At 42.7% G+C, this 13,034-nt stretch overlaps 1 protein-coding gene across 1 annotated transcript in view; it reads left to right on the top strand.

Annotated features, from left to right (window-relative positions):
• The first annotated feature begins 46 nt into the window (after positions 1 to 46).
• RTF1 (RTF1 homolog, Paf1/RNA polymerase II complex component) overlaps positions 47 to 13,034 on the top strand; it is a 31,890-nt gene continuing 18,902 nt past the window's right edge. Inside the window, exons 1-3 of the mRNA XM_035327564.1 lie at positions 47 to 200; positions 2,529 to 2,639; positions 11,426 to 11,573. Coding sequence (XP_035183455.1) covers positions 123 to 200; positions 2,529 to 2,639; positions 11,426 to 11,573 — 337 coding nt within the window. The 5' untranslated portion in view covers positions 47 to 122. The remainder of the gene's footprint in view (positions 201 to 2,528; positions 2,640 to 11,425; positions 11,574 to 13,034) is intronic.

The following is a 13,034-nucleotide window of genomic DNA, read 5'->3' as shown; positions in this document are numbered from 1 at the left end:
TGTGTCCCGGGCGGGCGGGCGGCGCGGGGCAGGCCGGGCCGCTCGCAGCGCCGCGCCGCCGCCGCCGCCGCCGCCGTTGGCGGGGAGGGAGGGCGGGCGGTAGGGGGGCAGCCGGCTCCGCCATGGTGAAGAAGCGGAAAGGCCGCGTCCTCATCGACTCCGACACCGAGGACAGCGGCAGCGAGGAGAACCTGGACCAGGTGCGCGGGGAGGCCCGGGCCTGGGCCCTCCGGGCCGCGCGGGGCTCGGCGCCGCCATCTCCCCCTTCCTCCTCCTCCTCCCGACCCGGTCGCGGCCAGGCCCCGATGGGGGGGAACACTCCGGCGCCTCCCCAGCCCGGCACTGAGGGCCGCGGGGCCGGGCCCCGTGCCGCCGGGCGGGACCGTGGGGGGGCGGAGGGCCGGGGAGGTGCCCGGGGGCCTCCCGGTGAGTCCCGGCCGTGGCTCGGGCTCTCCTTGCGGCCAGGGCTGAAGGTTCGGCCCGGAGGTGCGGCTGGGGGCGCCCTGAGGTCCCCGCAGGCACCTCCTGGGGGTCCGGCACGGGGATCGCCGTGCTGGGGCTGCAGAAGGAGGAGCCCTCCCCCCGTGGAGGGTGATCCCCTCCAGGGCTCCAGCTCTCGGCAGGACAGGGGTTGGCGATGTGCTACGTGAGGTAAATAAGGGCGTCAGGGCTCGCAGGGCACCGCCTGGGCTGTGCAGAACTTTGGCTGGTTAAGTGTGCCTGCATGGCTGAGGGAGTGTGTATGCTGGACATGCGGGGTGTTTAATGGAGAAGCTGCTGCTGTGTTGTGAAAAAGTAAAAATAAAAAGGCACCTACAAGCACTCAAAAATGTTTTTGCAACTTGGAGCCTTAGAAAATTCAAGCTGTACACTCTGTTATACAAACTATACACTGGAGCAGAGCATGCCCCTTGCATCCCTCCAGAGCCACCAGCTTCTTGCTATGAGTGTCTTTGGTGTGTAGCTTCTCCAGAGCTGAAAACAGGAGGAGCTGAGCTAGCCCCAGAGTGGTGGAATAGCTGCGTGGTTCTACATCCATTCTGTTACTCGCTGGAAGCATGCATCTGCAACCCTACCTGGGTTGTCTGGGGTTGTTTGTAGCAACTATAACAGATGTATATGCAAGGATGAAGGCTGGGTAGGAGAACGGTGATGTTCTTGAGGTGTGATTTAAGGAGGAGAGCATGCTGAGTGAGGCCCGTGTAGGTTAAATGTTTGACAGCTTTCCTTAGTGACCCGAGTGGGTTGAATCTAAAGGAGCAGGAGCCTTTCTCATGGAGAATATTGGAAAAGAGAAAAAACAAGGGTAGAGAGAAAGAAGGCAAATTGCTTGGAATAAAAGCAGTAAATATTAACACCAAGGTATCATGCAGGAAGGTAATCTGGGTTCAAGTATGCTTGAAGTCACTTATGAGAGGGGAATTTTAGGAAATTATTGTCAAAACAAAACATCAGGAACTTCCTAAGGAGAGCTATTCATTGTTCTGTTGATGTTGCGTGTCTTCTTCAGAAAACAGTTTGTAAAGTGCCATTAATAACTGAAGATTTCTTTGTTGGTAAGTAGCTTAGGCCATCAGTTTCTGCAATGTTTATGTTCTCATTTAAGGTACTAAATTCAAATCCCTCTGCTGTGGAGATAATCTTCCAGTTCTGAAACTAATGCAGACCGAGCTAGTATTGTTTTCCCAAGACTGCAGAAGTTGGCGTGGCTTTATTTCTCCTCACAGCTAAGATTCATCAGCCCCAGAGCAATATTTTTAAGACTAAATTATTTGTCATGGATTACGAAGACAGTAATGCAGCTTCAGAAATGATTGCTTTAAACTACTGCCTCCCTCTATCATCTGAACAAGCTGTGAACAGCAGATGATGAGATTATTTGTGCGCCATTTAGCTCTTTCTGCTGGCCTGTGTTGCCTTTGAGGGTGCTTCCCCTAGAGAACAGCTCTACTTAGTTTCACAGCCTTTGAGCTGGCTGCCTGCTCTGTGTCTGTCCAAAGCCTTAAGTGCATTCTGTGGCATGTAGCAATGGTGAAAAGGAGTTGAACGGTCTTATTAAATATATCAGGCATGACATCTTGGTGATACTTAAAGTATCTCCTTTGTAAGCATATAGTTGCAAATGTCTTTTGAAAGAAAGAAAAGAACCGTTCAAGTGTTTATTGTACTAGACTCCTTTGTGGCATTTGGCTTTTTGAGGTTAGCACTACACAATGTAGGTTTTTTTTAATTATCAGCTAATTAATACCACAGACCTGGAAGTAATTTGTCATTATCTTCTTTATATCAAGAAAGTGATGGCAATAGCATTTTCTCTTTATAGCTTGTAATTTTCAAAATCCTTTTGTAACGTTCAGCTGTATTACACAGAGTTTTGTGTGTGTATTTATGAAACATGGTGGACTGTTCTCTAGTTAGTGGGGGTAATCATGTTACTGGGATGTGCTCAAATATCGGAGAAGGTACATATGCGTTGACCTGCAATGGTAAAACTAATAGCAACGTTTTAAAATGTTTTTTCACACCAGGAACTCTTGTCATTGGCCAAACGGAAACGCAGCGACTCTGAAGAAAAGGAGCCACCTGTGAGCAAGCCTACAGCATCTTCAGACTCTGAGACATCAGACAGTGATGATGAGGTGAGTAGGTGATGTTACGAGTGAACTTTCTATGGGTTATTTGTCTGACTGTATCTGTGTGATGGAAATATGGAAGATATGGATGTATCATACAGTATGTTTAGCTTGCTGATGTTACAAAGTGGGATGAGCTATTGATGAAACTAAGAACCGTTTTGCCTAGAGGTTATGTACTCAAATTCTTCTTGGTTTCTTGTAATTAATAAGCTTAGAATTGCAACTGCACACAAAATAGTCGGTATGGCTTTAGAAAATTTGACTGCCTGTTTAATCCTGTGTTCGTAAGGTCTGAATGGTTTGGTGACCTGTCTGCTTAAAACTAGTGTTCTTCCTGTGTGAAGCTTGTGGTTGAAGTAACAATGAAGTTGCTGAACCTGGACTCTGAATTCAAGGAAGAGAGTTTAGGCTTTGGGAGAGAGCTTCCTTCCTTGGAGAGGAGGAGGGTAAAAGCAGGTGGGACTATTTAACGTTAAAACTGTTCTACTTTGCTACTTTGAGTAGCAAAAGTGTATTGTGAAATAGCTTGTCTGACCATTTGAACATAGAACAGTGTGTTTTTATCAGCATTTCTGAAGAAAGTGAAGCAAGTGAGAGTTTAGGATTACTTTGTTTTAGGATTTTCTCAAATTATTGCACAGGAGTGTGTATCTGCTAGATCTGTTTTTGTTATTTGTTCTTGGTGCTATGTTCTAGAGCTGGTTAAAAGCCTCCACTTCCATCTATAAGCAAAAATTGAAATTGATGTATTAAAACAGAGGATCTGACAAACCGGTCACATAGCTGTTTGAATAAAAAGATCTTGTAGTGCTGCAGAAAGCTTGCGAAGACATCTGTACTATGTAGAGGTCTCTTGCTCCATCTGTTCTTAAAAACTTAACTGCGCTGCTTCCCCCTGTCCCCTGATGCCACAGCAAGAATTATTCATTGTGGCAACTCAAAGATGTGCAGGGTCAGCCAATGATAAACTGTTAAATGGATGAGAATTCCAGATTCTGGCGAGAGTTCTTCTAATACACATTAAGAATGCTCGCATTCTAGCGCGTTTAGTATTCTTACTGAGGCATTTCTGAAATAATTATAGTTTGATCTCTGTTTCAAGCACTCCTTTTAAAAAAGAGGAAATAATAGGAACTGTTGTATCTAGTTTGTGTTTCAGACATAAGGGAGGAGAAAATTATGAACAGACAATATACATTAGGTGTGTTATTGGGTGACCACTCAGCCTGAAACTTTCTGTGTTCTGATCTGACAGGGTGCTGCCTGGGGACCAGCTTGTCTGGAAATGTAGACTTGAGTGTGGAGAGCACCTTGATGATAAACTCTTCTGTACCATGTTTATCTCTGAAAACAGTTGGAATATATATATATATATATATATATATATATATATATTTAGCATATATAACTACAAATGAGGTCCACCTTTCCATTAAATATGGAGTATGGCAACGTATGTCTTCATGAATTTGCTAGGAAAACATGATTTTGAAGTCAAATCTGATTTTTATATGCACAGACCTTGCAGATGCAGTAGTATCTCTGCATGGTGTGCAACTGAAACTTTCTAGTCTGTGTATCTTTTCTTCCTGATACTGTTCTCTCTGACTTCCATGTAGCAAGAGGAAAAGGTTTAGAGAAGAGGTAATTAGGACACTAGCTTCTATTCCTGTGCCTGAAATGTGCATTCTGAACTTCTTGTCGTAGCAGGGTGAGACAGACTGGGTTATGACAGTTCTTCCAGCCACTTGGTTGTGTGTGTCCCTAGACTCGACTACCCACCTCGTGTTCCTGCTTGAACGACTTTGGTTTTGCTCAGTATTCTTGTGGTTGGTCTCAAGTTTGCTCAATCTTGGGGGTTAGGAGCAGGGGTCTAAAAGTTGAAACGGTTTTACTGGACTTCCTGTAAGAGGAGAACTTGAAGGCAACAGCATAGAAATTGTTGCCCTCGGCAAATATGCTTAATCATGCATTTGCTTCCATGCAGGTATTGTAGCGTGTGCATCCTCTGTGGTTCCTGGCAAGCATGAAATGTTCTGGGATAATCAGTATGTTGCACGTACAGGAAAGAAGTCTAAATCTCTGCTTAGGAAGCTAAACACTGCGTTTTGTTTTTCTGTAGGGAGGAAAGTTTGGGGGAACATAGTGTAGAGAGAGACGGTGAGTTTTTTGGAATGACAGAGTAAGAACTTGTACAAATTATGCCATGTATACAATGATGCCCAAGGGATTTCGTGAGACCCGCATCACCGTGTGTTGTGTTTTTTAGTGCAAATGCACTTCTGTGAAATCTCTTGGTCACATCAAGTGTTCATGGTGCAGATACTGGGTTCTGTAACATTTCAAAGACCTTTTCTCTCAATCAAATTACCTAGCCAAGGGACTGAAGGTGAGTTGCTGTCAGTGAAGTAGTAGATGTGTACCAGTCATCTTCTGGTGTGTCTGTGGAACATGCATGACCGGCTGACTGAACCGCTGTTCAGACAACAGATAAGTAGCGATGACTGCAGGCCGTTGTTATAAGAAGCGCCACCTTCTCAAAGAGGTGTACTAAGGTGGACACAGATGTGGAGTCAGACTGCTCCTTTATCTGTGGAGCAGCGTGTGGCCATGACCACCCAAGAGCCCCCTATCCCTGTTTGTTAGCTTGCTATGTGTAACCAGTCTGGTGCTAGCCAAACTGCTGCTGGGTCTACTGCACTAGAGGCATGTTTCGGCAAGCTACCCTCATGGAGTCTTGAAGACGTTGTGTGGATGGTATTCCTCAGTTGTGGTAGGCTAATTCTGGGTTCTTGTTCTTCTTTTTATCCCAGCAGTGTCGCTCACAGTAAGAGGATCCTCTCTGTTGTGCAGTGAAGCCTGGATGACCATTGAAACAGCTTTGCTAACATCAGTGTAGATTAGACAGAAAGCAGCAATGCTCTTTCTCCTGAAAGGTTTGTTGTTGGCAGTGCTGGTATAAGACTGCGTTCTTCCACACTCATTCTAATGTAGTGAAGGTTTTGTCTGTGCCTTTTAACAGCTGTAGGGTGATAGCAGAAAATACCTCCGGGACATGAAAAGTTAGATCATGAATGCTTGTTACTAGGCTGGAGTTTAGTGAGTATATGGTTTTAGGCCTTTATTTGTAAATGTGCAGATTCAGGAGGAGGTGGCATGGCTGAAGATTTGTCAAGAGCTATGGGACAGAGGAAACAGTGAATAGAGTTTGTGCAGACAGTAAGTCAGACCTGAACAGCAGCCTGCCTGTAGGAGGCCTTGTGCCTCTATTACTAGGAAAGGAGTTGAAAATGTAGATCTACATTCTGCATTTCAAGTTTAAGCGCTTTGGTGAACCACAGATTAACAGAAAGCTACATGTATTCCTTCTGTTTTGGGGGTGTCTTTTGTGGGTTTGTAGAGATTACTGTGCTAAATGTCTTCCCTATGTGCTTTTATTTCATAACACTGCTTAGTTAGGCCTCCAAGACTGAGTGGGTTCTCTAGTCTTGTGGGGCCTTTGCCATACGTACATTTTTAAAGCCTAAAGAATTTGAAGCAGTGTGTGTTTAATTTTCCTGTACACAAGTGTACAGGCTGCATGCTTTGTAATTTTGATTTCTTGGAGACGGTTTCCGTTAGCTGTTAACATGGGCAATAATAAAGCTTCCCTTAAAGAGGGAGGTGCTGTTGTTAGCACGCACACACACATCCCAAAATGTGCAAGCACAAATCTGGATAGTGCGGACTAATTGTATGGAGGCTAACATACATGCAGAAGTAATGTAAACCAGCTGGGAACAAAATAGGTATAAAGTTTGGTCTGCAAGGAACTTCAAATTGCAAGCTTGTGGGGGAATAACTTCTGGGGATGTGGATTACAGGGTATGAGAGTCTGCGAGAGCTCTGAGGTGGAGCAGGGCGCTCCAGATACAGGCTCATGTAGCTATTGGAATTGGATATGTGATTTTATTTATTTTCATGGAAGGAACTTTTTCCTTTGTACCAAGAAAGCAACTTTTGCTGAAAACAATCCATTCATGAGGCACTGTCTCATATCTAGGGCAGCGATTAACTTTTTTTGGTCTGGATGATGGTAGCTTGGTGACAGTTGTGCAAGGCATATGCTGGTCAACTATTTTATGGCTTTCACCATCTCCAGCTGTTTGGTAACAGGCTTCTGAAATAAATCTTTGTGGGTTTTTACAGCTGGTAGTATCCTCAGGTTTGTTTCAATTGCTAATGAAGAAACACGTAACACATTTGGTACCTACCATCTCCACGCTGTCATTCAGTAGGTCTCCATGTTTCGCAATACATGGATGTCTCAAAATAATTCTAGAGTAAATGTTAACTTGCAGCTTAATTTAAATTAAACCCATTAAATGTACCTTTTTTTCTTAGTTACCTTTTTGTGAGTTGATTTGAGTGATGTTCAGACAATAGGGGAGGACCGAGTGGGTTGTGACCTCTGAAACGTTCATTCAGCCAGTTCCTGGCAAAACCTCTTCTGTGACTTAAGAACATCTTTCCTCTGCCTGCTTGTGTCTCCTTTTCCTTTTGGTGTTGACATCTCAAGTCTCCTCTCCCTGCCTAACACAGCCCTTTAAGTTTCCTAATTGCTGGACTGTTGTCATTGTGGAGTTGTTTGAGGTCCCCTGAATGACAGGTGCAGACTGAAAGGCAAGAAAAGTAATGAGGAATTTCTATTCACGCTTTGGTTTTAACAATAGTTGCGGAGAGCGTTTTCTTCCTTGTAGTTCTTGGAATTCTCCAGAGTTCTCCCAGCTTTGAGAAATCCCAAAGACAATAAATGCTGCCATATCATAACATCTCTGCCTGCTGTTGTCTGCAGGCTGGAAATGCAGTTTGATGACTTGCATGGAGGACTGCCTTTTTTTCCTCAGGTATTAATGGAGAAGAACAGATGACAGTTTGTAAGCTGGGCTAACACTAGGTACTTTTTCACACATAAGCTGTTGTGTTGTCATGGCATGTAAGTTTATCTGGCCTAGGAAAGGAACATGTTGGTAAGGGATCTGTTTCGTTTTGAAGTTAGGGCTTATTATTTGCCCTTTCTTTATGAAAGACGTATCCAGGAAGGAAAGATATGGCAAGAATGGGCTCATGACCTCGGTTGTGCACCTCTGCTCAGTTTGATGTAAAAAGCAGGGAGAATACCTACTTGCAAAAGAAAATTTGAGTGGACAATACATTTGGGTACTGTGTGAACAGAAGAGAATAGTGACTATCCGAGCAGCATCAGTAAAATTACTGCTGCATTCAGGCTACTGTACTGTTGGAGCTCACTTTTTTTTCCCCTCACCTCAATCTCATTTCATCTCCCTAGTGGAAATGTGTTCTGGGTTTGCTGAACTATAAATGATTTTCTTCAATCATCTTGTGTAGTTGCTTTTGTAGAAGCTAACTTCTAAATCCGGCTGATTTCTAATGGCATTTTGTTGTTGGCAGTCCGTTCTGGGTACTGTGGCTTAACTTGGACAACTTGGGGAAATATGTGAGTGATTAGCACTGTGAACCTTTGAAGCAGGAGGAGAAATTGAAATGTTTTCTGGCTGCTTCCTGTGACTGAGCCATAATGTTGTATTGTTGAGTTGTACTGAACAATAAGCAGAAAGCAATGTTACAGCACACTTCTGCCTGGGTTGATGGACTTGCTGCATCTGGAACCATGAAGGGTTCCAGCTGGTGGTCATGGAGGCAGTGGTGAACAGAGGGGCTGTGCAAAGAGGCATGGCTGTGGACAGCATGTGAGAAGCGATGACTGGCTCTGCATGATCGGAGCACGGAAGAAGGAACCTGGAGAAGCTGCAGCAGAGGACAGATTTTTGGAAAAACCTCCTTTTTGGATGGTTACTGTTTGCTGTTTGAGATGGAGGGAGGAGAAGCAGAGCAACCAAATGCTGCTGACTCCTAACTGGGAGTGCATTTTTACTTGATGGTACATGTGAACATGTGGCTGCCTTTCTGATCTCTGCAGGTGTGCCTAGAGCATGAGGAAGGGGCTCAGGACTTTGGTTTGGGCTGCAAGCTGCCAAGCAACTCAAGGCTTTCCAGTATTGCTTTTTTCTTTTTTTTTAAAAAAAAGAAAATATTATTTTTTTTTCTCCCTGACCTGCTAAACTTAGCTATCTCTTCCTCTGATGTAAGAAGAAACTTGGTGTTGGCTAGTCCCACGCTGAATAACACTGAGTGGCCATTCAGTGTCCAAATGACAACTGATCGTCCCTGAGCCTGCAGAGCAAACTGTGAGCCTAAAAGAGCCCTTGCACTGAGTATGTCCTGGTTTAGATGATTTATTTGCCCTCAAGTTTTGATCAATCCTCCTTTTTGTCCTGTAGTGGTTGCAGGAATAATCAGACGTTCATGAGAGACTGGGATAACTGAAAAACCCCTGAAGCACCTGAGGCAGTTGAGGAAGAACTTGGCTTTATGGAAGCACTGAAACTGGCAGGTGACAACCAGTTATTGTGATTTGGAAGATGTAGAGGTCACGTGCACAGCAAGATAGTGTAATCTCCAGGGTCTAATAGAAACCAAAGTGAAAATTCCTAGGTGAGGACAGATTTCTTGATGTTGCTCAGAAGTTTACACCCAGTTTTCTCTGCAGTTCCATCTCTCAGGCCCTGAGCTCTCTCCACAAGCCTCCTTGTGAGTCGAAGGCTGAGAACAGCACTCTGTAATACGTGTATCTACAGCTATTAAACGTTTTCTTAACTACTGAAGACCTGCTGTTTCCATCTGATCCGAACTTCTTTCATCTCAGCATGACCTCTCAAGGTCTTGATATAACTGTGTGCGTATAGTATGGCTTTCTCTGTGATTTTATTTTTTCTTGTTAAACAGCAAGCTATAATTCAGTGTTGGAACACTAAAAAGTGACGGAGCTCTGGGAAGGGAAGCACCTCTGCATCCCTTGTTCAGAGGGCTCTGCTCCTCCCTAGTGAATACTCGGTCTCGTTTTCTCACTCTTGTGTTTTCATTGGTCTGCTAACAGTAGGTAAGCTGTTGAACTAATAGTCAAACTTCACTTATCCTAGTCCTAGGAGGTGATTCCGTGATGTTGAGATCTGAGCATATCCACACTGTATATAGGCTTGGTCTTCATTGATTTACTTGGGCATGGTAGACCAGGAGAATTATTGGCAATACTGGGGAAGCTAGGCAGCAGCACCGGAACACCAAACAAGTGAAACCTGAATATGGGAGGGAATAAAGACGTAAATGCAAGCTCAGGCTGATATAAAGCTGGATGCTTTGTGAGCAGAGTTTCTCACCTGTGGAGCATAATGGATTGGGGAACAGATTGCAATCAAAGGCTCACCACTAGGTAGCTCTACTTTGACCGCAGAAAAGAGAACTGCCTGCTCTTTTTGAATTCATTATATTTGAATGCACAGCTGACACTTAGAGATGACGATGATGAAGTGAGCACTAATATGGAAGGTGCAAAGCCAGTTGTGACTGTAATCAAAAGCTATGAAATTCTAAGGGTACTAAGAGATGAGGTAGTAGCTTCTGACTGCTAGGTTGAGTTTCATTTGGAGAACCCCGAGGTTCAAAACAATCTGAAGGTGGTACCTCTTCAGACAGAAGTAGTAGTCAAATGTGATGGAGCCTGAAGTTTGTATGCAGCAGAGGTCAAATGTAAAGAATTTCTTTTAACTAAACGATTCTTCAGTGCAAGATCTCAGTTTTGCAAGAGTCTTTGCTAATTTGAATTAGCATTTTTTTATTATTTACTTGAGGTGGTGGGTGGAACGGATGATGTGCGCAAAGGGTGAGAGTAATATAATGATATGAAGGATATAACATTGAAAGTAGTTCATTTCAGAATAAATATATCTTATCCCTAGAAGAATTTCTAGAAGCAGTGAGGTGCAAAATACTGTAAAGCCTTAAAATCGTGCATAGATGGTCCTTACTGCTTCTGTTCCCTTCTGGCTTTACCCAGGTGGTTAGGACAATGGAAAAATGTAACAAGTAATCTCATGGTAAAGTGAATACTGCCTCTTCTCTTGGGACTCTGGTGGTTCAAGTTGATGCCTGTGCATATGTGCTGGCATAAGCTCTGAACTTGGAAACTGCAGTCTAAATTGAAGATTTGATGTTAAGACAAAATTAAAATTAAGCCTAGACACTTGTTTTTTTTAACTGTGATTCTGATTGGATTGTGACTTCTGCACTGTACATAAGGTGCAGAAGGTGGCAGTACTGTCTGTGAATGAGTATACTATTGGTTTGCATTAAAAATTACGCAGGTATTGTGAACTGCCAAAACTGAGATTTCTGAAAAACTCATGTAATTGGTGTGCATTCATGTGATCTAAATTTTGCCCTTCGATAAACTAATTTGTTGCTTCTTCCATTTCATATTATTTAACTGAAGGTAGCCTTTACAGATAAAGTTAGACTCCTATTATTTGTTTTCTTTAGGAAAATGTTTTCAGTAATTTATTTCCCTGGTCGATATTATAGACTGAACTCTGAAGTCTTCATTGTTTTCAAAAGGACTCTTCTGCCAACTTTTGGGTTGCAGGGATAACTTATTTTAAAAAATCAAAACCAAAACACAATAACAACAACAACAAAAAAAAACACCATAAAATGCTTTCATTTAACAATTTACCTGTTGGCTTTTTTTTTTCCTTTTTGTGTGATTGATTTGTTGCTGTCAGATATCAGACTGTTTCTCAGTCATTTTTACTCCAGTGTTTTTGGGGAGGGAGGGAAGAGTGATAGTCCTGTCTCATCTCTTTCTTGTTTTTTTTTTTTTTTTTTCCTTGCAGTGGACTGTTGGAGGTTCTAAAAACAAGAAAAAAGGAAAAGCGGGTAAAGCAGAGAAGAAAGGAGCCATGAAGAAACAGACAAACAAAGCTGCCTCTTCAGGCAGCTCAGATAAAGACAGCTCAGCTGAGAGCTCAGCACCTGAAGAGGGTAAGATAACACCTCTGCACCTATTTAGAGCAAAATTCCAAGTAAAGTTACTTCTTTGCACACACTGAAGAGTAAAATTAAATGGTTATATTAAAGACTACCTTCAGAGAGCTTTCTTTGTGTTACTGGTAGTCTGGATGACTTGAACTTGCCACGGCTTGAAGTATGTATAATGTAATTCCACATTGCATTGCTGTAAGTGCACCATTAAAAATGCACCGCTAAATACTGCTTCAACTGAAGAATGTACAACATACTTGATTACTTGACTTTCGCCTGGAGAACTCTCTTCTTCTTTCAAGCTTGTACTGTCTGTAGTTTGGGTAGCATTTTCTTCTGATTGATGTATTTTGGCTTCCCAGAATTATTGTGACAACAAGGAGAAAGGTGTGTAATCTTACATAATGCAAATAAGAGCTTATCTTATGTTTTCTCTGAATCGGGATACTTGCGTGTTTATACTGAAATTGAAGAAGAGAAATCATGACTATAACTGTCAGATTTTTTTTTACATGACTCTTGAATCTGTTCCTATGCTAGGCAGACTTCTGTGTTCTTTCATGTTTTTATCATGGCTATGACAGTTTGCAGGTGGTTAGTTACGATTTCAGTTGATACTAAAAAACAAAGTTAAGACTAAGTTCATTCACATGCTTTCTTAAGTGTATTAGTATTAAGCACAGTGGAGACAGACCAAAGCATGATGTGACTGAACCTGTACTATAAGTACATGCAATGAAGGCTGTTGACAGAGTAAGGTTACAAAGCAGGAAGTTTCCAGAAATACTGAGGCTTGAATGAAAGTGGAGGAAAGAATTCTAGTATCTGTTTGCTTTTGGGATTTGGTGTAATGTGGTTGATTAGGTAAGATAATCAAAGCACTTGGACTTGGATCAAGTTTAAAGGTAGTGTTACCCAATATTGCTGAGGACTCAGCTGTTCCGTGTGTAAATGGGGAGGGCTTGTTAGAGTGATGGAGCACGATGGATCACGATGCTAGCATCGTGACTTTGTCAGTTACGAGGATAGTGTGTTTTAACTTCATCTTGTGATGCAGCAATTCATATTGTTGCAGTCTTCAAATGACAAATTTTGGTTCCTCAAGTTGCTATAAAATAAGGAATATTGGTGGTGTTTTGTAGTGGCATTTGAGGTGTGCATGCACACTTAAAAGTTATGGGTGTCCAAGCAACTGCTAAGTGATGTAAGTATGTAGGCATAGAAATCTAACCTCCAGACCCTAACACTAATCAAGAGAGCTCCTAGAATCTTCTTGTTCTACTAAGAATTTTTACTTAACATTTTATGTTCACCTGTAGTACTACTTGTTTCATTATTTTTTTGTAGCAGCTACGTCTTTCAGTACTAAAGTATTTTGTAGGATTAATTTTCATGATATGTGTACTTTTAGGATAGTGAAAGACAAGTACAGAATTCATTCTCAATACCCTTTGCTAACAT

Source organism: Oxyura jamaicensis, chromosome 5 (assembly GCF_011077185.1).
Source record: "Oxyura jamaicensis isolate SHBP4307 breed ruddy duck chromosome 5, BPBGC_Ojam_1.0, whole genome shotgun sequence".
NCBI lineage: Eukaryota > Metazoa > Chordata > Aves > Anseriformes > Anatidae > Oxyura > Oxyura jamaicensis.
Note: the sequence above shows the minus strand (reverse complement) of the source record. Positions and strands in the feature narration are given on the sequence as shown.